Source organism: Grammomys surdaster, unplaced genomic scaffold, assembly GCF_004785775.1.
Source record: "Grammomys surdaster isolate TR1022 unplaced genomic scaffold, NIH_TR_1.0 65, whole genome shotgun sequence".
Lineage (NCBI taxonomy): Eukaryota > Metazoa > Chordata > Mammalia > Rodentia > Muridae > Grammomys > Grammomys surdaster.
Window position 1 is genome coordinate 20,123,902 of NW_021604567.1, and position 25,280 is coordinate 20,149,181.

Consider the following 25,280-nt stretch of genomic DNA (forward strand, 5'->3'; position numbering starts at 1 on the left):
CTCCCAGCCCCAAAGGCTTCTTAAACCAATTACTTTTTGTATGGATCCCCCTTAGAAACAATTTTATGATTGTAAAAGAACTCAAAACAGATGCACATACACTACATAAATATTAATGTACAAATTCATGAATGGGAACATAGAAAGAATAAAGAATTCAGGGAGAAACACCAAGTAGCTTCAATTTTTTTCACCACTCTGAAAGAACAGTCCATTCAGAAAGTCTAGCAAATTTATCAGCTCACTCAACGGAAGGAGTTCTGGTGCTGTAATGGTTTTCCTAATGATTTCACAAGGGCAATCTTTAAAAGTGGGAGGTTCTATATGACACACCTTACCTGTTACATCTATTGATATTTAATACTTAATGCTTAATATACTTTCTTCAAAATGTACTTCTGATGACTGTGAAATTCATCCATAATTCCAAGTAACTGTTTTAAGGAGGTTATGTTAAGATTAATAAATAATGACTGATGAGACATTTCTGAAAAAAAAAATCTCGAGTCTGAAGTTTTCATTTTCTTGATGTGAATGCTGAGAAGTGTCTCCTTATGAACCTGCAGATTCTGAATGAACTGCCAATGTTAGGACATGTAGTGCCATTATACTGTAATAAACATGTCTGTGAGGGGGACCCTTCCCATTCCTGACTCACAGTCTTATGGAAAACAGGATGGCCCTGGAATCTTGCTCAACTGTGGTGAGACTGAGGCAGGTTCAACCTCTACAGAGCCTCTAATCATGAGTTGTTGTTAGTGGGGAGACCCTGCCCAAGGAACTGATGGAGTTGTGCCTTCCTGTTGTGTTGACCTTTGGACTCAGGAAGAGAAGCTGCCCCTTGCTCTTCTCTGCCTCTAAAGCTATTCCACTCACGTGTCCCCAGACTCCGACCAACTGGATGTGCAGGATTTTTTCTCTCTGCATAATAAAAATGATATAAGGAAGTGAGATATGGTCATGCCTACTCATGTAGACATCACCAACATGGGGGCAGAGTCCCCCTTCCTCTGTGTCACAATGGAGCTGTGTATCTGGGAGAAGCAGAGAAGCAAGCAGAGCTGGGGTCTAGCCTACATGCAGGAAGGAGGAGGAAAAGTGGAGTGAAGACTCTCATAGTCCAATCCACCCTTGAAAATTATGAAGCGGCAGCCTGGCCATCAACACACATGATCTCTAGAGCCCCAAGGTGGTGTGCAATCATACAGTTTTGCTGAAAATAAAACAGTACCCCATCCCCAACCCAAGTGCTTCAGTAATTCTGCTCAGGGCTTTGCTGTATTATTGACTGAGAATGTGGCAATTATGAAGAGGGTAATGAAATAAGCCTGTGTGAAGAGTCTAAACCTTTGACCTATTGCACCTCAAATGATAACCTTACAGGAACAGACCAGTTCACTATCTGTTAAGACACTGCTCTGTACGATGAAATAATGAAGAAAAGGTGGCAAACGAGAAAGACAAACATAGTGCTTACTTTCTTTAAATGCTTGACAGTAGCCAAGGAAAGACAACAAGAAGAACAGGGCACACAGGAGGTCTGCACGGCCAACAACACCAGCAACCTTAAAAGAAAGAGGGGTGGGGGAGAAAGATTTACATAAAAAAAATTAAGCATTCCTAAATTTTGGCTATACAAAACATACTTTGGACATGAAACAAGCAACTTACTAGCTCCCACCCCTCATGACAGCATGTTGGCAGCACTGTACAACCCATGGGTATTATCTTATAAATGGTTCATTCCCTTCACCCTCTCTGGTACAGGACTTCATCTGTACCACAATCTTTAAGAGATTCCAGGTTATTTGGCCAGGCTGTTCTGGGCACAGCACATGTCTAGCAAAAGCGGTGTTATTTAACACATTACACCCAAGAACACCAGCAACCCAGGTTTCTCATGTCCCACACAAGATTTTCAACTGAAAATGTTACCACCTCAGAGGCCACAGTATTAAAAAAAAAAAAAAAGTCCTGAGATTGGCAAGACGGAACTGTGGGTAGACATGCCCATTAAGCCTGGAGACATAGAGTTGATCCTCAAAACTCACATGAAGGGGTGAAGAGAACAAACTTCACAGAGTCCTCCAGCTTTTCCGTGTGTAGGGTGACATTCATGCCCCACTCCCCAATATCAGGCATGCACACGCATTAAGCATGCGCACATGCATACACAACATATAATAATAAACTGAAAAGAATTTTAAATCTGATTGGAAACACAAAGGCCACAAAAGTAGAAAATGTATTTTAAAAGCCATTTCGGCAGAGAGAGATAGGTTTGATGCCACTGAGCTGACTCTGCCATCTTCTCCCTTCCAACTCAAACTGGTTTAGAGGGATAACCTGCCAAGTCAGGATGATCCCAAAGTGGACAATGAGATAAAACAGAAAACGGTTCCCATCCTTTCTCTCTTCTCGTTTCCAACATGGAACCCCCTTCCTTCCCTCCTTTCCCCCAGTGACAAGCTGTATAGTTTGTGTTCATTTTTTTTTTCAAGCTCATTAACTCAATAATTGCCCTCTGAATGTTTCACAGCAAGGAAAAGCACAGAATTGTCATGAATAATGCTCTAGTTCATGAGGTGTCCTTTACTGACACCCAAACGTGGCATATACCAAATCACTTTAATAGATAAAATATCATGCTTGTGGAAATTAGTACATATACATGTTTCCTAAGGGTGTGTATGGTCAACAGCTGAACAAGAATGCCTTTAAGAATAGGTTTCCTTTCATATATGAAAGGCTGAGGTCTATTGCCCACCGCAGTTGTAATCCCCCAGTGGAGGTACACTGGGAAGTCCATGGATAAAAGGACAGAATGAGTTGACAAGCCATCCTAGCAAGAGCATGTATGAGAGGCAAGTGTGATAGTCAGTACAGTCAACCTGACAGGACCTCGTCAGCCAGGAGACAACCCTCTTGGCATGTCTGTGAAGGAATTTCTAAACCACTTAGCTGAGGTAATCCCACTCTTAATGTGGGCAGCACAATTCCAGGGTCTGCAGTTTTAACCAAATAAAAAAGAGAAAGTGAGCCTGGCACCTGCATTCAGGGTTCTCTGCCCCTTGACTAGACATGACCAGATAACCAACACTCATGCTCTGCTACCATCCCTTCCCCACCATGACCAACTGTGCCCTGAAACTGAGCCACGACAAGCCTTCCTTCCTACAGTTGCTTCTGTCTGGTATCTTGTCACAAAAAATGATAACAATCAACCAGCCTAGGAAGCAAGGGGCAAACCAAGCTTAATGGACTTGAAGAGAACATGGCAGTTCACTGGAGGGTTAAATGAATAATATGTAATGAGAGTTCTGGATACTCAGAGGTAAGTTCATTTAATCAAGGACACAGTAAGTAACCAGAGTGCTTCTTGAAATAAGACAATGCACTAGGCAGGCAGGGAAAGGACCAAGGACACTTATGCTCATGAGCGGGGCAAAAGGACCAAGGACACTGATGTGCATGGGGGTGGAGGGGAGAAAGGACCAAGGATATTGATGCTTGTGGGGAGGAGGGTGCTGCTTCTGTGACACAGTAGCAAGTAAGAAAGTGACTGGAGTATCTAGGCTTTGTAGGCCTCCAGCCAGGATACAGGAAGAAGAGCTTTTTAGAGCTGTAGCGCAGGATAGACCATACCAAACCCTCTCAGAACTGAAGCAACTAAAGCCAATGCAGAGTCACTGTCCAAGGAACCACAGAGCAACAAGCTAAGAGGAGGCAGGATGAGGGAACGAGGGCTTCTTGAAGTGACAGAAGGGAAGGAACAGTTAGTGCAAGTACTGGCGACAAAGCCAGAAGGACCAGGCTGAAGAAGCCCTTTCCATCAGGGTGGTTAAGACACATGCCAAATGCTGCCAAGAAATGAAGTTTAAGCACATAAGCTTATTTTCTAAAGGAAAGCTTTCCTTCTGGTAAAAGCACTGTTGTCCGGGCTGTGGGCTTAGTGTTTAACACCTGAGCCATCTCTCATCTCCGTTTTGGTAAACTATGAAAGACAATCTCAAGCCTGTAACTGATAAAGGTTATATTACCTGACATAAAAACAAACAAAAGATAAATCTATCAAGTGTTTTAAAGTAAAGAAACATTTACCATTTCAGTGAATATTTGTCGAGTAATTAAGGAGAGCTCACAGCACAGAATATAAAAGGCTATCCAAGAACAGGCTATATCCAACCATTGGAGAATGGACATAAGGAAGACAAGGCTTTTACTTTTTTTCTTCCTTCCTTTTTTCTTTCTTTTTTTTTTTTCATATTTGCAAAATATGTATTTTCAGGTAAACTCCTCTCCAACAGCTGTATTTTTCTTTCAGATTACATCAAACACCTTGTCAGTCTTTTCTGGAAAAAAAAATCAATGCACCCTCCCTCAATCCAATAAACTGGTGGCATCTGAATTGGGGACTTTTGGGAGACAAAAGGAGGTGAGCGAGGTTTTCCAATTTGTGTTGAAATCTAGGTGTTCAAAGCTAGGTATGACGGAAGGTGCATGCCTACAATCCCAGAACTTGAAAGGTAGAGGCGAAAGGACAAGAGTTCAAAGCCATCCTCATCTAAAAGCTACAAGTGAATTTGAGACCAGCCTGGAACACAAAGACCATATCTTGCCCCTTCCCTGGCAAAACATCTGGGTTCAGTAGATGGATGGGTAGCTGAGCTTCTTATACTAGAACCCAGGGGACTTGTCATCTTTAGCTACACTTTGAGTACAAAGCCACTCACATCCTCAAGGAGGCCCTAGGTGTATCTCATCCTGATGGCTGAGTCAAACCAGATCAAGACCTAAGCCCTGTGGAGGTTTGGTCTTTTGCTATGTATTGTGATGCTAAGTGCAGCCGCCCTCAAGTGAGCTAAGTGGCCTTGCCCCCAAGTTATTTCTGATTGGTGAATAAAGATGCTGACAGCCAATAGCTGGGCAGAAGAGACATAGGAGGGGTTTAAGGTTCCCCAGGGAGGCTACGAGAGGACAAAGGAGGTGAAGAGGAGAATGAGAAGCTGCCATGGGTTAGGTGAATCATGAAAACATGGCCCTAAGGGCTGGCCAATTAGAGTTAAGAACAGCCCAGATGAAACACAGTAAGAAGTAAGTAATAACTTGGGGTTAGCTATAGGTAAGTAGATTCTAACAGTATAGAGGGTAGATATCTGCCTAGCTCTTGTGCTGTTTACAGTTTATTGGAAATAATAGAAGTTGTGTGTCTTTTATTCAGGAACTGAGTGGTCAAAGGCAGGATAGAAACCCCCAAATCGGGATTAAAAATTTTAACAAGCAATATCTGCTCATGCCTCTCCTTCCTCAGGGACCACTACCCCGTCAGAAGCTGCATGTGACTACTAACAACTCAGAAAGATCTGGAATGGCATACACGGTGTAGGGGGTGGGGTGGATTTTGATTTCTAATCAGCTAAGGAACAAATCAATCTGGCTGCAATGATTTCCCTACCAATCAGAGCTCAGAAGGGGACCAGACTGAAAGGTGTCTAATTTGACCATCTTGGCTTTGGTCAGGACCCTGTATTTCAAGCACACTGGATGGCTAGGAAATGTCAGGTGGCCCATCTCTATAATTCCAGCTCTTGGGAGACTGAGGCAAGAAGATCAGGCGTTCAAGGCCAGTAATGGCTACATGATACCCTGTTTCACAAAAACAAAACAAACAAAAAAAACCAAAAAAAACCAAAACCAACCAACCAAACAAACAAACAAACAAAAACCCAGTAATAACAAAGAGGAAGTATAAGTGCTTATTTACACCTGGCAAAAATACCTTCAGTATTAATGCTGGGGGAAGCACAAAACACATTAATATTAACTACAAAGAAATGTATGTCATTAAAAACTGGCAGGGTTCATGCTGGTACTTCACCTTCTTAACACATAGACACAGACACATATTTACTGCAGATCTCATGCCACAGGGAGCTACAAGCAGAGTGGGACCACCATGGCCACACTACAGCCCGGAACCGGCTGACTCTCCCATCCTGGCAGGATACCTGTGCGGCATCCCCCTGTCACCTGAAGATAAGCTCCAGGTGTCTTGCTCTTTGCACATGTTTAAAGGTGGCATTAAAACATGTAGAGTGGGAGATAACAGGGAAAAGGCGATAAGAGGAAATTGGATAGTGTGTCAAAATAATGAAAGGTAAACATATAAAGTATGTCGGTGTGAATGCTAATTTTTAATTACTCCTTATTCTCTGAAATCCAAGTTTAAACGGCTGTCATGAAATGGCAGCGAGATGAAGAGAATTTTTAAATACTGCTTTCTCCCTACAGGTAGCCTCCCTCTCCCCTCCCTGTGGTGTGTGTGTGTATGTGTGTGTGTGTGTGTGTGTGTATGTGGTGTTCATGCACATATGTTTATGCATGTGGAAGCCAGAGGCCAACCTTGGGTATTATTGAGATAGAGTGTCTCATGGGCCCAGAACTAGATAATGAGACTAGAGAAGCTGGGCAGGAAACCCTAAGGACAGTCTGTCTGTGCCTCCTATCATTGGGATAGAGGCACAGGAATTCTATGAGGGTCCTGGTGATCAGATTCAGGTCTCCATGCTTACACACCCATGCTTGCACAGCAACTCCACTCCCCTCAATTCCTCTTAAAGATCCGAAATACGGCCTTTTAAGATTAGCAGAGAAGCTGCATTTCATTGCAATGTGCCAGTATGTCTTGCGAATGCACACACTTGAAGCATACCCAGGCCTTGAAATCTCTTCACAAATCAATTGCTTAATACTTAGAATCAGAATTTCGGGAAATCTTTGGCTAATGTAATATTTTACTTTGGTTTTATGTTTGTGTCCAAATTAGACAAGAAGTAAACAGTCAATCCAGTCAGGATTTTCCCAGAAAGCCAGATGCAACACTGTATCTGAGAGACAACAAACACTTAGACCGGGGAAGTGAGGCTGAAACTAAGTGTAACTTGGCCACAGTTGTGCACAAATGAGAGATAAAGGGCTTTAAGTGGACTCTTACACCATAAGCCCATAGCCTTTCATAGAAGATACAGTAGGCAACAGTAAAAACTCCATGGTATTCTATCAGATCGCCAGAAACAAGAATTCTGGTTAACAGTTTAGAATTGACTTTAAGACCCTCAATAGGACAATCAACTGACTGTAGGCATTTACATGTCTATTAAAGGTCAAAGATCACAGTGAGCAAAACAGCTTATGAAGCATCTAATCCAGCGCTTTGTGGGACCAGAGTGACCAAATCCAATCCCTTACTTCAACAGCATGCCACCTCACATTTTGCAAGGGTTCAAGTATGCATATAGGGTTTTCTGACAGCCTGGAAGACGCCCAGTTAAATCTCAACAGTCTATGTCGAAAGTGTAGTCTCCTCTGCATCCAAGGCACAGAGACATGGCCACAGGACAGCAGGTAAGGCTCCTGTCATTGCTGTCTATCCAGGGAGTGAGGAGAAGGAGGTACAGAGACTTCAAGAGTGGTTTCTTTGTGCCTGCATGGGCCACAGAATATCCTACACTCTCTTTTATCTGCTTGGGATACTTACTGCCTATAAAGTAGTACCAGACCACCTAATGTCATAGTGCCTTTATGCTAATCATACTGAGAAAATTTTTATAAATCATAAAGTCAGCTATTACAGAAAAACTGCTCCTGGCCAGATTTGGTGGTGCACGCTTTTAATCCCAGCACTTGGGAGGCAAAGCAGGCGGATCTCCGTGATTTAGAGTCCAGTAGGATCTACATAGGGAGTTCTATGCACAGCTAGGGCCTACACCGTAAGACTCTGTCTCCCTCCAAAAATGAATAAAATAAATAAAAATTACCATAGTGTCTGCACTGAGGAAGGGTTCTTAACTGCTGGCCTTTAGGATACAAAGTCAGACAATATCAGCATGTTTGCTCTTGAAGCTGGTGTGATCACATCAGCTAAACAGACAGTACCACCCAAGATGCCAGTACACTCTGAGGAGAAAGTCTACCAGTATGGTAGCTATTATTCATTCATAAAGAGAATATCTCTGACCTAAAAACCCATTGTTTCTAATGTCTGACAGGGAAAGTATTGTATTTCTTGAAGACGGTGTGGTATTTACTCTAACTCTGCAAACACGAGGAACACACAATGAGCCTGTTTCGGAAAACCAGATGGCAGAGATGTCTTCTTACATGCATGCAGGCTGTCATATATGGGTGATACTTACACACTCGGTGTGGACTGGATGAACAGCAAACAGCAATGCTGCCAGCAGGGAAGCCCTGGGGGCCAGGTGGACCCTCCGGCCTTTACTGGTGTACTGTAGGCCACCAAACAGTACAGAGAAGACATCTACCATGAGGACGGAGATGCCACCATGCAGGAGGATGTTGACAACATGGAAACCTACGGGATGAAAGCCTCCAGACAGGTAGTAGTTAACCCTGTAACAAATGGGGATTGTTCACAGTGGATACATGAAGCAAACACAACAGATATTACCAAGATAATAACGTCTGCCTAGCCACCAAGCCTGAAGAAACTGATCACAGTGAGCCATAGAGGAGAGAGGGAGAAAGGGCACAGACTGAGAGTCTAAAGTCAAAAGGACAGCTAGGTGATGTTTTCAGGGCCCCAAAAGGATTATTTTCCAAAGATAAGTTAAACCACATTTTCCTCAAGATTGTTCCTCATAACCTACATATCACACAACAAAGTGCTTTAACAAAGTGTATCCCCAGCCTTCTCCCACAGGACATCTTCCTGCTGCTACCGTGATTCTTCCATTTGACCACTTCTCAATCGCTAGTGGTTCTAACTGTTTTTAAATGTTTCTCTGTAAGATCTATACACAAGTATTTAAATGTATCCCAGAATCAGGTATAAGAGCTCTGTCAAGTGACCAGTAGTTCTGGTTAATGTGGGCCAGAGAAGTAATTTTTAAAATTCGTATTCATTTCATATTGAATTGGCAATAATAGGAAGATTCAGAACTTAATTTTGTCATGGGAAAAAAAAAGAATAGTTTTATTGGATGCCTGTGTTGCTTTGGTATGTATCATATATTCCACTGGTGTTTTACTAACCCAACAGTATGGGGTGGGCTCTCTGAGAGCCAGAGAGCCAGGTGCTTTGCTGGTGTGCAAGCATCATCCCTGCCCAGGGGCCAGGCTAACTTCTGTATAATTTCAGTTTTAGTTTGTGCAGCTGAAATGGAGATTCCTTAGGCACAACCTCTCAGCCTCCCTGTGACACACTTCCTAAGACTTAATATGAGCACAGACATCTTAGAATATATACTTACTCTACCTACATAAGAACTAATGCTGGATACCCTCACACACACACACATATGACGTCATGTGGAAACCTCAAACAATGCACATGTTCCTACTGTCATAACTTACCTGAAAGTCAGGACAGTAAGTGGCCTGTAGGATTTGTGGCTAGTGTTACTGCTCAGTCTACTGCCCCAGAAGTCATGATGCCACAGGTCCCCAAGGGGTGTGTCTGATTGGAGGTCCTGCAGGAACACAATGGGACATTCTGGCCAAAGAGTCATGATCCTCCCCTAGTTTTACACCACAGCCTTGGAAACTCCCCCAAGCTGTCAACTCTACCCCTCTCATCCTTTCTGCTAGCCCTAGACTCAACCCTCAACATCTCTTCTGTAGGATATGCCCAGGCTTTGTATAAGAACCACTGTGTCTTCACATTTTCTACAGAAAGCACTTCAAAACGCACATGAGCTTATCCTATCCAGCTAGTTACAGCCTTTCAATAACTTCCTACTTTCCTGTATCAAAGCTGATATCCTCATAACAGTCGTCTGTCTGAGGCTATGCCCCTGCCCCTCTTTCATGAGTTCTCTGCAGAGGCTTTGCATAAGCAAGTCGGCCCTGGACGGTCATCTTCAACCCTCTAACATCCTAAGTGAATCTCAATCCATTCCTGTGGAGTCTGAGGCATCTCTTATTTGTCCCTATAGCACCTGGTACACTGGTTAACCACAGCTATGGTTTAATTATCTCTATCACTAGACGCAGCTTTTGGGAGGTAGAGGCAGTTGGATTTCTATGAGTTTGAGACCAGCCTGGTCTATAGAGCAAGTTCTAGGACAGCCAAGGCTACACAGACTGCACAGAGAAACCCTGTCTCAAAAAAACTAACAAAACAAAACAAAAGCTAAGAAAAAAAACACCTTAAAAACAAAAACCCAACCAACCAACCAACCAACCAACCAACCAAACAAACAAACAAACAAAAAAAAAAAACCACACCGAATAAACAGACTACTAAGCTATGTAAGGTCACCACTATCCTTTCATAGCCAATTAAATAAGGTAAGGTATCAAAACAGCAACTAATTTAAACAAGTAGGGGCAAATATTATTTTCAAAGTTCCTACTTTTGATCAGGAAGTTAAGCAGATTATGAAACTAGGGGGAAACTTTCTATATAATTTTAAATATAAAATTACTAAACGTTAAACAAAACCATCTTTCTGCTGAGATAATTTAAATTTATACCAAACATGCCTAAATATATTTTCCCTCTACATTTAATATGTGAAACTAAATGCTATAGAAGTTAAATGACGGGACTGGAGATGGCCCAGCAGTTAAAGCAGGATTTGCTCTTTCAGAGGACTTGAGTTCCCAGCACCAGTGTCGGGCAGCTCACAACTCCTTTTAATTCTTGCTTCACATCTTCATATTAGCCGAATTCTAGCAGGTGAAACTACACTATTATTGGCTTTCTAAGAATGGCCTTTTGTGCACAGACGGATGCTTAAATGCTAAAGAAATGGCTAAGGGTTAAGAATGCATGCTGCTCTCCCAGAGGATCCCAGTATCCACCTTAGGCTCACCACCACCTGCAATTGCAGCTCCAGGGGATTCAGTAGTCTCTCCTACCCCTATCATGTACCTGTATACATGTACTCACTCATACACCGTTTTAAAAAAAAGTTCCCAAACGAGAGGAGGTTTAAATGACAGATGGCCTCGAAGGACATGTATCTACATCGCAATTACAATTTGGTCTCTAGTACTTGCTACAGAATAGCTGCTTGCTAACTCAAGAGGGGGAACAGAAGCAAAGTTGATCACTTGATTCTCACTGCGAGTTTCACTTCTACCAGCTTCATTGGCTTTAAAAATCTAGATCATCCATCCAAGGAGCCAGCTGGATATTTTACAGAGATCACAGGACCCGTCTGCTAACTCAGCAACGACAGTGGAAGTCCAAACCTTTGTATTCTGCTGCAAAAGTGCCTCCTCAGTTGAGGTGGCTGGAGTAGCATCCTATCCTCCCCCTCTGAACAGAAAATGAACACCAAAGAAGCTCTAAATATTTAATTAGGCACAGCCTACATGAAGCACAGTATGTGAGAGAAAGGTCTTTTTTTTCTCTCATGATTTATGGGAACATTAGATTGCAAATTCCTCCTAACACCACTCAGAGATCATCTTAGGGAGCAAGAAATAGCAACTCAGCACAAGGAAGCACCTAGCAACAGTATCCAACACCCCCAGACCCAGAAACCACCTGCTTGTATCATGAAGACAGCCTCAGGAGTAGAGCTGTGCACTCCATTCAAACAGGGAAGGAGAAAAATGGGGCTGAAAAGTTAATACAAGGGGCAGGAGGTGATAATACAAGGAGCAGAAAATACTGCTCAAACCATACTTGGCAGAGGCACAAGATGCCTGGCCACTTTCTCTCACATAGAAGAACTAAAGCAAGCACCAGAACTCTCCACATACCAGAGCCCATGAATCCATGTTCCCAGTTCAACAGAATTTGTCAACAAACGGTCCAAATTAACCCTTTACCTACCCAGGTAGAGGTGTGATGAAAACCACAACAAATAACAACTTAAAAAGTAAAGATAACTCCTTATTGGAAAATAAAGGAAAATCTTTATTGTGGCTAGCAAGCCATCAACATGACAGTTGTTGAGAGATACATGCTTCTTTTAAGAAGCACCATTAAGAAAAGGAAGGAAATCACAAGTGGAAAACCTGTTTTAAAAGTGAGGATCAACAGATCCAGGCATGGTGATGGATGCCTGTAACTCCAGGACTCAAGAAGCAGAGGCAGATGGATCTCTGTGAGTTTGTAGCCAGTCTGGCCTACACAGTAAGTTCCAGGTCAGCCAGAGCAATATAATGAGACCTTGGCTCAAAAAAAACAAAAAAAACAAAAAACAAAAACAAACAAACAAAAAAATGTAATTATAAAATCATACTACAAACAAAACACCTACAAGTCAAACATAGCTTTCTCCAACTTCGAAACATACAGTCTTGCCATATGGGAGTTTTCTTTGACGTTTTCTATGTAAAAAGGACTTATCCTCATTTGGTGACATCAGTGACTTTAAAAAAAAAAAACTATCTATCTATCTATCTATCTATCTATCTATCTATCTATCTATCTAATTTAATAAACTTTTGTCTGTGTGCATGCTCACATATGCACAAAAAGACATACCATGGGGTGTGTATGTAGTGTTTTTTCCTCCACAGTATGAGTCCTGGGGATTGAACTCAGGTCATTAGGCTTAGTGGCGGCTGCCTTACCCTGCTGAGACATTTTGATGGACTTTCACTTCTTATGAGCGTGCAACAATGGTGTGGCAAAAGCACCTTCAATAGCATGCCCCAGAGAGATAGGCAGGTGCATTCCTTCAAGCTCTAGCCATAAGTAAGCAACACAACCTGTGTGCTAAATAACAGACCATCACAAAGATTGTACCTCGTGCCACTTCTGAGCATTGATTCTGCCTGCCTCCAAGTTTCTTACTCTCATTGTCTTTCGGCTTATTTGAATCTTTTCCTTCCCATTTTACAATAAAAATATGACTATTTTCCTGGCCTCATATAGCTGTAACTGGTGAAAAGATTGACTGGGAGTTTGCAAGGTCAGCAAAACTTGAGTCTCCAAACGTGAAATGAGCAGGAATGTTGTATCCTTCAGCAGCAGAATGCTTTCTTCCAGCAGCTGTCAGCACACTGTGCTCACACAGTGAAGGACAGAGTCACAGCCAGCTGCTGCCTGCTAAAGACCACACACCTTTCAATGGGTGACTAGATCCATCCATCACTAGAGCAAATGCATGAGTCTCTCTTTCCTCTCCATAGTTCTGGAAAGTTTCATAAAATCTGAAGCAGTCAATCTGAGATGCCCTGCAACAGCCCCAGACTTATAATCTTAGCAGAAGTATGCATGAGGTTTCTTGAGCACAGGCAGGTGCTGCAGACCTAAGGTGATACATTTAGGAGATAATATATAAAATAAAAAGAGAAATCTATAGCTCATGAGACCCAGACTGAGAGTCAGCCCAAGCGTGACAGAGAATTAACACCCACTTGGATGATTACTGAGACAGAAGGAAACTAGGCATGCTTAAGTCTCCTAGAGTATTAAGACACAAACCTTATTGTTAACAATAGCTTCAGAGTCATCAAAGACAAAATCTCCATCATAGCTCCTTGCAAAACACAGAAGGGAAACAAATCCCACTACTAACTTAGCCCAGAAAGGGGGAAGGACAGATGGGATGATGTGATCCAACTCAGCATCCAGCTCAGCCATCTTGAAAACTGCAGGCCACCAGCCTCCTGATCCAGCATTATGCTGGTTAGAAATCTGCAAGGGAAACAACATCATGTAAATATCCTTAAGTACACTTCTGCAGTGGACATCATTACCTAAAGCAAGCAAGACCTAGATCAGTAGGTATGCTGTGACTTTATACAATGTGTTAATTTGTGGCTTTCAAACTTCAGTGGGCAGAAAAGTGACCTGCGACTCAGGCAGACTTCCAGACCTTATCATGACCAACAGAATCTGAAGCGCTTGGGTTTCTGATTTTTCCTTTTGAGAATTCTAACTTAATAGAATCACGTATTCACCAACCCCATAGAGCAAATCATTTTTAATTCTCAAAGCCAGTTTACAAAGCTTTTGAAAAGGTAACAATCAGCTTCACTGATCCAGAAAAATCAGTAACCGTTCACTGCTGGCACACTGCGGTGTGGGGAGTGAGAGTGTACTATATGAAACATGACTCTGACAGACCTTACAGTCTGCGTGTGCAACTCAAGTGCATATGCCAGTTAGCTGAAAATCATAAGAGAAGGGACTCATAGGGCTAGAGCACATGACAATGATTGATTGAGCTGAGGATTACATAGAGATAGAGGAACTGATTTCTTTGGAAGGTCCCAAAAAGAAATGAGCTGTCCCAAATTGGGGGCAGGAGTAGGGGGATTTTGTTCAAAGAGTCAAGTTAGGAATATGTACTTCTTTAGAACCTTTGAACAGACAAAGTAGTTCTACCGCAGCCTTGACATTTATTAGCTCTGTGGCTTTGTAAGAGTCTCTACCTCTCTCTATTTCCTGTGGAACAAAGCAAAACGTAAGATCTTTCTAGCTCTGAGAGTTGCATAACAGCCTGGGCTAATTCCAAGACTCAAACACAAAATTATCTACAAATCAGTTAACTGTCCCTAATCCCACCACACCCTACACATGTGCTTTCTTCTGGTCAGGTTGCTCACTTTCAATCTTTATAACTTTGGAGAGTTACACTCTTTGAAACTACTTCCTCATTATTAGATGATAAAGAGACTGCCTACTGGATTTGACGGGAGGGGTGGGGAAGTGTTATTCAGCTTACAGGTCCATCACTAAAGGAAGTTGTGGAAGGAACTCGAAGCAGGAACCTAGTTGCAGAGGAATGCTGCCTACTGGCTTCCTCAGCCTGCTTTCTTACAGAGCCTAGGCTCATCTGCCCAGGGGTGTCACTGCCCAGTGGTCTGGGCCTTCCCACATCAATCATTAATCAAGAAAACGCTCCTACAGCTTGCCTATAGACCAATGTGGTGGAGACATTTGCTGAACTGAGTCCCTAGGGTTTAATGGATGTTTGGAGAAGGCTGGCCATCACTATACTTTCCATGAGGTTGAACAGTCTTTAGAATATCTCCTTTTGGTATAAAAGCTTTGGTCCTCCGTATTAAGAAGACAGCCTCCATTCATCTTTCACGCCAATGAAAGAAAATCCCAGCCCCTTGACTGGGATGCAGCTTGGGTATATTTGGCTCTAGAGCTTCAAGTAAATACATATAAATCAACAAGAAGTCAACCAAATAGGAATCTCAGTCTGCAGACATTTTTTAAAAACAGCTTTTGCCTGAATAATCACCTTTTGCAGGGTGATGGGCAGCAGGGAACACCTTCCAAAGACAGCACTGATCCTTTCCAGAGACAGAGTGCATTTACAATCTAGACACAAAAGCCTGAGACTCTTCGTCTATGTGTCCCCTGAGTATCACTGCCTGATGTAAAGCTAGCTCTTAGCAAGCGCTGGAGGAATAATCCACCTACTTTCTGTAGCTTTCTTCTTTCTACTAAAAAATGTAAAGCACTGTTTAAATCCTAACTGTAGTCCAGTCAGCACGAACACCTTGATTGCTATTTTACATTCTAACTAAAGAAATTACTTGCTACTTCAAAATTTTAAAGAAGAAGACACCATAAATTTAAAAATCGAAGGACTAAATGTGTTCTCCGATTTAGAAAATTAATGTTCAGGAAAACAAAAGGTTTACACCAATTTTAAATGTATAACAGAGTATATGAGATCTACAAAAGATCATATAACTGGTCCTGATATTTTCGGGCTGACCCCTAAACATTTGAATATGAAATCAGTTTGTTATGAAGTTCAAATGGCTGTATGATTACTGAGTGATGAAATAATCTATGTTCCTAAATTAGCTACTGTCCTTTCCTGAATATTCATATTCACAGCCCAAGCCAATCATTTTGGTATTTAAGCAACAACCCACATATATGGACTGTGGATCCCCAACATCTGTGGTGCCCTGGTGGACCACGCTTTCATATTTGGGGAGGTCAACTGAATGGATGAGTTGATGTCAAATTGATCTCTTCTCCTGTGGGGACCAAAACCATAGGATCTACAGTGCAGACACTTTATCCTCTACCCTAATCCCCAGTCTTCACTGGCTCTTGCCATCTCATGGAAGCATCTCTGCTCTGTCAGGCGATGCTCCCTTAGTCAAATGCCTTTGGTGCTTTGCTGCAGTGAAAAGATTCAAATGCTTTCATTCATTTAATAAACTTGTCTTTGCACACACAGCCGAACAGTCTAGAATATGCCTTTTATCAGAAAATGCAAAAGAAGTTACAATACATTAGAAACTATGTGAAATTCTCAGAATCCACTCCAGTGGCCCATAGCAATGACTCTAGAGAGAGATACATATGAACTCCTGGCTGCATTTCCCTGAGCTACATTGTTTCCTTAAGGAAGGATTGTTCCTTCATCAGTAGAATAAGGTACCCCTGTGTTCTTTAGGCTGTGGTAAGGACTGAGGCAATACAAGCAGTGAGTCTCCATGTTTTGACCAGTTCATCCTTCCTGATCACCTACATTAATGCTCACTGTGCCATCTTAACACCCAGCAAAGCCCACTAGGCGACAGGATGTACCCAAGAAAGGGGAACCCTTCTTTTGGGCAGATCTACAGCATATGACTTCCCAGGGAGGAGACTTTGTGTCCTATACGAACTTCACACCACACAATAACATTGACCCCAACTTTCCTTCCTCCAATAGGAAATGACCCTTGTTCTACAATAAGGCTCGGTGCGTGGGTAAATGCCCCATGAGGTGGCAGAGATCTTCATATCCCTGTAAGGGTATATAGGAAAGAACACTTTCTGTTTCTGGCTTAAACAACATGTCTTAATGGTCTTCTCCAGGTTATACCCTGCCTGGGAGCCCTGGCTCCTCAGCCACAGCTTGGATGGAAGCTCACTGTAGGGAGAGGCCAAAACAGGATGTTCACCATGGCTCCAGTTTTAGCAATGACCCATCTACACAGAAACTACTATGAGTAGTCTGAAGAGACAGAATCACAGTAACAAAGCTAGTGTTCTGGTGGCTCCTGAAGTCTCTGAACTGGCTTCTTAGAGAAGTTAAATGTGGGACAAACCAGTAGTCTCCATCCCCAATACTCAAACTCCTAATATTAAGCCTCAGTTTTTAGGGGGTTAAAATATATTCACCTGTTATAAAAGGGTCAAAAAGACCTCAACCAATATCTCCTCAAAGGCTAAATGGCACTGAACTGTGAACCGTGCCTGGTAACAATGGACACCGCAGCCCAGGCTGCAATGAAGCAGAGCAACCCAACCTAGATGATTCACCCTGACTCACCCTGGGAAAACAGCAGCAGCCACCTAACTGGAGACTCTACCACAGGCATGGAGAGGCTCTTGACCTCTACATTAAGGGCAATGCATCCAGGGTCAGCTGTCCTCCAGGATAGAGTATGACCTTGCCTCTAGAAATCAGGTTAAATAATGTGATAGTTTCTGACCTGTATTCTGGCATGATGCAGGGAGAGCTAATGCACACTGTGCCAGAGGCAAAGAAGCCAGCCATCTTCTGTAGTGTTGGGCCAAAAGCAGAGTGAGGTGAATCCGGTTGTGACCCATCTTCCTAATTCAAGAATGTCCAAGTGGCTGCCCATCGGAGGTTTCACACTCAGAATTCCTGCCTCAGAAAGTTTCCACTTTGCTATCTTGTAACCATTTTCCCACCTAGGTGGGCCAGCATACCTCACTTTGCCCCAGTTCCACCTATAGTGCACAGCTTTTGGGGGAATGCAGGTACAAGGGGCAATAAGGGCTCCAGTCAATCCTTACTATAATTCTCTCTGTCCATCTGTTCCCGGGGAGAGAGCAAAGTGTGGATGACTCAGTGGCGAGATCTTTCCTCTAACTCCTCCTTTCTTTTGTGTGTAGTTATAAAAAGAAAGAAAACACAAACAGCTCACAGTCACAACATCAACAACCCAGACTCCCCGTGGAGTTCTCAGGAGGTGAGGCGGTTGCTGCACCACCTGCTCGGCTCCCCCAACTCCTGGCAGCCGCTCTGTGGCTCCAGGCTCCCAGGCCAGTGGCACCAGCTTTGCTCTACAGCTGAGCGTAGAGTAACTGGCACTCCTGGCGCTGCTGGGTGGCTCGCCGCGTAACCCTGGGCGGGCAGCCAAGCTACCCGGCTGGATACAGCCGTCGCCCGTGCCTTGGCCAGCTGGCGACCAGGAGCGGGGACCCCGCGGCCAGGTGGCCGCTGCACCCGGTGCACTCCCGAGCTACAAAGCTGTTGCACGGCTGGGTCAAGCAGTAGCAGGCAGGGGCTGGCACGGCGACCTCGGCCGTAGCAGGGCAGTGCGGGAGCTTGAGCCCGGGGCGCGCACCCTTACCGCGCGCTCTTTGTCCGGGGTGCGGCTTCTACCCAGGCCCATACCGCCCGGGGCGGCGTCCGCCGGAGGCAGCTCGGGTCTCGGAGCTAACTCTAGTGGAGGTGCAGGGCTCGGGCGCCGCCCCCGGGCCCCCGTGCAGGGCTGGCGGCTCAGCTAAGAGCCCGGGAGCCCGCGGCCACTCCGCGCCCAACTCCGAGTGCCCCGCAGCTGCGCTCGATCCTCAGCGGGCCGCCCCGCGCGTTACCTGCAAGGAGCACGAGCCGCGATCTCATCTCCCTCCCGCGTGCTTAAACTCCGGCAGCTCCCCTGCCCGCCGCCAACAGGGGAGGGGCCGCCCTCCCCCTCCCACCCCGCCGCGTCCCGCCCCCCGCCGCGCCGCTTCCCACTCGCGGCCGCCCGCTTCCGCCTAGTCCCGCCTCCCTCAGCGCGACCATCGGTTGCCCTTTCCATCACTCACGTGCTCCTCTTCCGCTCATTGGTACGTATCGGAGTGACGTCGGAACAGGGCGCTCGCTGCGAAGGAGGCGCAGGGGCAGTCGGGCTTCTCTGGGGAAGAGAGTGCAGCTGGGACGCGAAGCAGCGGCGGTTCCCGGGCCTGGCCGCTGCTCCCCGGGGGTCCGCGCCTTCTGAGCCTATTCCTGGCTTGTCTCGCTCGTTCCGCCGAGGGCTGTGGAATCCCTGCAGAAAACTTCAACTCCACGCTTCTTTCTGTCTAGAGTTGTTGAAGAAATGTCCCCACTTTCTCCCCTTGAAACGGGAAGTGAGTTCCTCCTCCCAAGGCCCTGCAGCCTCAGGACTGCGCCTCCTCTTCGGAGCAGAGCTGTCCAGTCACGACCACTAGATGCTACATCTCCCTCCTGAAGGGAAGGCCACCTACTCAGTTTCGATTCTCAGGACTTATTTGTGCTGCCACTTTCAAGAGAAAACCTTTGTACTTTCCACTGCCAAACTTACAGACCTCAAACCTCAATGACCTCCCATTCCCTCCTTCCGACCCTCCTCAAAGCGTCAGTCTCCAATCTGTCTCCTTAGGAGTGAAGTCTGCATCCTCAGCATCGAGTCATTTCCAAGCTTTCCTCTGCTCGGTGTGTCTCCCTGCCTTTCGCTGCCCTTCATCACTGAAGCAGAGTGCTGTCTTCCCCTCCCCCACCCCGAGTTCCACCACCAATCCCAGCGGTTTCCAACTTCATTCACTTGGCTTTCATTCAGGGTAACAGCATTTGCCAGTCACTTCTGCTGTCTTCTGCCCTTATTAAGGCCAGAAGACATTTCACTTCCCAAAGCTACCTCATCTCAAGATTTCTTCTTCCTCCTTAAAATGCCCTCTTCTTTATGCCTATATTGGCTTTCCACTCTCATGGTTTTTTTCCCCCAGTCTGCTTGACTGACTTGCCTGCTCTCAATGATCTCTAAGAGTTTTAAAGGTCTCATCCTTTTCTCTTACTCCACAAATTTCCTTGTATGATTTAATCTGCTGCCAACACTCCAATCGATATATTTCAGATTTACACTTCCCTTTCCTTGCTTTCTCTGAGTTCAAACCTATTTATCTAGTTCCCCATTAGCTTCTCCCCTTGTGCATGCTACCACATTTCAAATGGTAAGACATCCATCATGCTTTCTCTGCCTTCCTTCTGGTGGTCTGTGATACCCAAAAGTATCACAAACCAAAGTCCTAGCATCTAATGAATCGTCAAGGTCCTGATTATTTCTAAGCACCTCTACCTTTATTCACCTCCTCCAACTGATTGCTAGGAATATAAGTTTAAAGAAATTGTATAACTTAGTAACCATTTTGTGTGACTTGCAATAATGTAATACATGTGAGATAGAAATTGGCCACCAGGCAGCTCTGATAGGAGCCAGGCCACAAAAACAAGCTCCAGGGAGGCCACCTGGCAGCTTGAATCAAGAGTCAAGCCCAGGACTGGTCTTATTATGCTAATGAAATACTCCCCAAGGTGGTCACTTTCTCTGCTGATCAACTAGCCACAAGCTGTGAACCCTGAAACTACCATCTAATGAAATAATACGCAAATGGAAAGATTAGGAATGGTTTCTAGGATCAAACTGTCATGCTCCAGAGACAAGGCTTCTCTAGCCTCTGTGTGGCTCTGTCTGTCACTGGGCCAACACAGGTCCACCTGTGATGGCTCCTGGCCTATGCTCACAAGGACCTCCTAGGACCTCCTTCAGTGCCAACCTCAGCCTGCCACAGCTGAAGGACTTCATGGTGGATGAAGATCAAGCCTACGAGAAGATTTCCCGTAGATCCCTCCACGCACAGCAGTGTTTCTGCCCAAATAACTGCTCCCTGCTCTGTGATATGGCTAACTTTTATATTAGCTTGGTATTATAAGGAGTGTTTGTGTGAATCAACTAAACATATTTGAAAGACAAATCTTGTGTAGATATCCTAGTTGCCAAGTGCCTTTCGGCCCGTAGGCTATACCCTCCACACTACTATATGTACAAGTTAAGTGAAACATTAGATTTGAAAATCGAGAATTTAAAATATTCTAAAACCTTACACATCATCAATTTTTGCATCTTGGACTGAAGCTGATTTATTTATAACTTGGGGAGTGGTCATCAATTTGGGGTTTTAGGACATTTTGGACAGATGCTGATTTGGATATAGTTTAGGGAGTGGTTATACTGTTTGGATTTAGCATGTTGTTGAACTCTGAAATGTTTACATTTTAGGTGGATTTCAGTTAGTGTGACTAAGGGTTTTTAACGTCTAGATGATTCTTGATGAGATCTCTGTGACCTAAAGGAGAAGATAAGGAACTCAGAGCCTCTTTGACTTAAAAACCAAACCAAACCAAACCAAACCAAACCAAACCAAACCAAACCATTATTTCTAATTGTGTAGGTGCAGGTAGTGACAGAGCCCTGAAAAGGGCGTCGGATCCTCTGGAGCTGGAGTTCGGATATTTGCATCCACTGCAAATGCAGTACAGGCTCTCAACCTCCGAGCCATCTCTCCAGCCTCACAGGTTCCCTTCTTGCTTTTCACTCTACCTCACTAAACAAAAGTTCCACTTAAGAGTGTATAGTGGGTAGCAGCATCCACCCTTGAAGTCCACCTAGCTAAAATGAAAATGTGGTAAGAGACCTTCACACCTGTTCTCAAAAATTTACATTCCAGAAAGAGAGACAAAAAACACACACTTGTAGCTCATAAGTCTAAACAATCAAAGGGTAAGTACCACCAGCAGTGTTAGAGAGGAAGTGCAGACTACAGAGGGGTCAGTGTCTAAAAGTGTCATAAAATAGGGCAGTCTCAAAAGTGCTGTAATATTAGAGAAAGCTAAATATTATTATGAACCATGTACACAGGGACTTTGTCCAGCAAAATTTATCTTTTCTTTCATGCCTGCTCCACACAATCATTCAAGGACTCGGGTCCTTCTACTCATGCTGTGGCTCCAATCTTTGCCTTCAAGCTGTGGCTTTCCTGTTTCTTCACACTATTCAATGAAGATGGCAAGGCCTGGAGGTGACATACATTCCCATTCCATTGGAGTAAACCAGCCATACTGCAAGTAGGCAGGAGGGTGCAGTTTAGTCCTGTGACCAGAAACAAATGAAGTCAGAGATAAGTGATCTAACTGGAGAAACTGGTAGGGGCAAAATTGTAGCCAAAGCTAAACAAACAAAAAACCTGGCAAGGACTTTTGGCAAGCTCTCGACCATGCTTAGAGAAAGTAGGACAGCTTAGACACATACAGAGAATGGGTTGGGAAGGTTGGAAGCTTCTAAATTGAAGCATTGGGAATGTTATAATAAGAAATTAGGCGTTATAGCCAGTAGATGGTCCCTGAAATTTCCCGTGGGGAAAAGAGTTGATCAAGCCATATTTACCATTAACCATCAGACTCATCAGAGTGAGAGGAAATAAAGATGAGACTGCAGATTTGTTTTTTTTTTTTTCTCAAATAAGCAGAATATTTGCTGGAAAATTTAGAAAGACTTTGTTCCAGAGACCAGGGAGGTGTCTAAAAGACAAGAAGAGGCAGACTCCTTTTAGCAACCCACTCCTAGGAGTAATTATTCTAGTCCTGCAAGAACTGGCCCAATCCCTTAGTGAACCTTTCATCTCTTAAAGCCCTTGCCTCCTAACACCATGACCACATAGTAATCAAATTTCAAACTGTCTGAAATCAAATCATATGAAAGCTGTAACACCCCCATTTACTTCTGATGCAATTTTACTTGTTTTTAAGCTAACAGAAGTAGCTTTACTTCTGTTTAGATAACGAAGCTTTGAGATAAATGTGACAGAAAATCTTATTTGTACCAGACAAGGAACATTGTACCTCTGACATACATTTTATCTTCCATCTGAGCAGAATCATAGAAGGTGAGTAGCCAGGGTAGCCCAGCCTTGAGAATGGACATCATAACAGCTTGGGCTTGTGAATCCTTTCGTTCATGGTCCAGATCAGCAGGGTGGCATCCAGGTCCCAGCAGACCATATATGAGTAAATATCTACAGGTGAGATAAAAGATTCTAAGAGGCAGTGATTACAGTATAATGAAAAGCCAGTTGTTAGATTCCCTTGTGTAATGATCAATCTTCATGTCACGTCATGTCACTTTGGAATCACCTTTGAGAGACACTTCTAGGCATGTCTTTGAAGGTGTTTTCAGCAGTAATTAAAGAGATCCACCCTGAGTGCATCATCCCATGTACTGGGATCTCAAACTGAATAAAATGGGAGAAGAGAGAAAGTCAGATGAGTACAGGATTCTCCTTTCTCCATGTTTCAGTCTGCTGAGCTATAAGCCAGCCATTGCTATGGCTTCTCCACCATGATAAAATATGCCCTCAGGTGTGAGCTGACTGTTCTCCAGTATTAATCACTTCTCTGTTACTCTGGTAAAATACTATAACCAAGGCAACTTACAGATGGAAGAACTCATTTTGCCTTATGGTTCCAGAGGGGTAAGAGCTCAACATGGCAAGCAGACACGGCAGTAGAAGTAGATAGTGAGAAGAGAAACATGAAACAGAGACAGTGAACTGGAAGTTGAATGAGGTTCTATAGTCTCAGAGCCTTTCTGCCTCCTGTTTTCAGCCTTGAGGCCCTGCTAGCTTCTTTTGATATTGGACTGTTTGGTGGTTTGAATAAGAATGGATCCCATAGGCTCTTATATTTATGCTTCCTCATCAGGGAGTGGCACTATTTTAGAAGGATTAGGAGATCTGGCCTTTTTGGAGGAAGTATGTTCCTGGGGGTGGGCTTTGAAGCCCACATGAAGCCTAGTCTTATCTATCTATCTATCTATCTATCTATCTATCTATCTCCCTCTAATTCTCTCTCTTTTCCTATCTATCTCTCTCCCTCCCTCTCAGATCAGAATTTAGAACTCTCAGCTACTTTTCTTTTTTTCATTCAGAGAATTTATTTGATCAAGGATAACATTCTCCAGATTGCCACAATGAGGCTTTTCAATGGTTTGTACATCTCACTTAAAAATTTTTAAGTCCTCGCCTAATGCTCCAGCAATGACCTGCTCTTCATACTTGTTTGTATTGTTGCTACACACTTTTCATTTACCTTTTCTCATTTATCCTCCGATAATCCACCGACTCATCTACACAAGCTATTTCATTAGTCTCTACATTTAAAGACTATATAAAGGATACCCAACTGAGAATATCCTAATAAAAACAATGGTAATTGACAAACCCACCAATGAAAGAATAGTGTCAAACTCCAAATTCTACTTTCTCTTAGGATTAGAAATTCAGACGTTCATTTCACATATTCAAACTCTTGAGTCCTTCCTGTGTAAAATTCTCTCAGCTACTTTTCAAACACCATGTCTGCTCCCCACCCACACCCCCGGTATATTGATGATGGACTAAACCTCTGAAACTGTAAGCAGGCCCTCAATTAAATGCTTTCTTTTTTATAAGAGTTGCTTTAACCATAGAGTCTCTTCACAGCAATAAAACAGCAACTAAGACAGACTGTAAACTGTAAGCCAAAGAAACCTTTTCTCCCTTCAGTTCTTTTGCTTGGTATCATGTCGCAGCAACAGAGAAACAAACTAGAACACTGGAAATCATGTATCTGCCATCTCACTAAAAAGAATACCAGTGAGTTAGAGGGCTTAATAAAGAAATTGAGTCACAAGCTAAAAATCCACCAAGAAGGAAAACAATAGAGCTGTGTGATGAGAACGATGACCTCTCTGAAGTTGTTTACTTAGGTCTACCTGTCTTCACATATACTTCACATGACTTAGTTAAGATGTCCTCAAAACAATGCAGTGATCTAGCTATCACTGTGAGTCCTCTCACAGACCAGAAGATTGAGACTGATGTCCTTAAGTCTCTTGTCTAAGGTCCCACAGATACCTGTGAGATCGAAATGAGGCTGGGGAATGGGTAGGAGACACAAGATCCCTAGGGCTTTCTATTCAACCAGTTTAGCAAAGGAGCAAGCTCCAGGTTCAGTGAGAGCATGACAACATGTTTCAAATTAAAGTCGAGAAAGACACCCAACATTGGCCTCTGACTACACACACACACACACACACACACACACACACACACACTTAAAATGATAGATAGGCTGAACCCAGTGCATATGGGTCCCAATACTTTGCACACAATCAGAGCACAGTAGCCCTACAGAGGAATGTTAATCTAGCAACATGGCTGATTGGCAAAGGATGATATCCAAAGACCTTCTAGTCTATATGATCCTGCCCGAATGCAGATATGCCCTGGATTATAGTATGATCTGGCTGGAATATAGACACACCCTTAGTACATACCTATAATCTCTAACAATGGAGGTAAGGTTAGTCTGTAGGAGGAAGTAGCCATATTCTAACTGAGGGGCAGACAAAGTGATAAATCAGAGAAAGATTTGACAGAATGAACCACAGATAGGATATATCCAGCTCACAGCATTGGAAATAGAAGCTTCTTAAGAGGAGAGAGAGAGAGAGAGAGAGAGAGAGAGAGAGAGAGAGAG

At 43.7% G+C, this 25,280-nt stretch overlaps 1 protein-coding gene across 2 annotated transcripts in view; it reads right to left on the reverse strand.

Moving 5' to 3' along the window:
- Tmtc4 (transmembrane and tetratricopeptide repeat containing 4) overlaps positions 1-18,593 on the reverse strand; it is a 59,979-nt gene extending 41,386 nt beyond the window's left edge. The window contains exons 1-5 of one of the 2 annotated variants that reach the window (XM_028771148.1): positions 18,524-18,593; positions 13,412-13,624; positions 9,376-9,491; positions 8,196-8,412; positions 1,478-1,565 (exon numbers count right to left, since the gene is read on the reverse strand). In XM_028771148.1, coding sequence (XP_028626981.1) covers positions 1,478-1,565; positions 8,196-8,412; positions 9,376-9,491; positions 13,412-13,570 — 580 coding nt within the window. In that variant the 5' untranslated portion in view covers positions 13,571-13,624; positions 18,524-18,593. Of the gene's footprint in view, positions 1-1,477; positions 1,566-8,195; positions 8,413-9,375; positions 9,492-13,411; positions 13,625-17,719; positions 17,807-18,523 lie in introns of those variants that run through there. The other variant, XM_028771157.1, reaches the window with a different exon arrangement.
- Between the last annotated feature and the right edge of the window lie 6,687 nt (positions 18,594-25,280).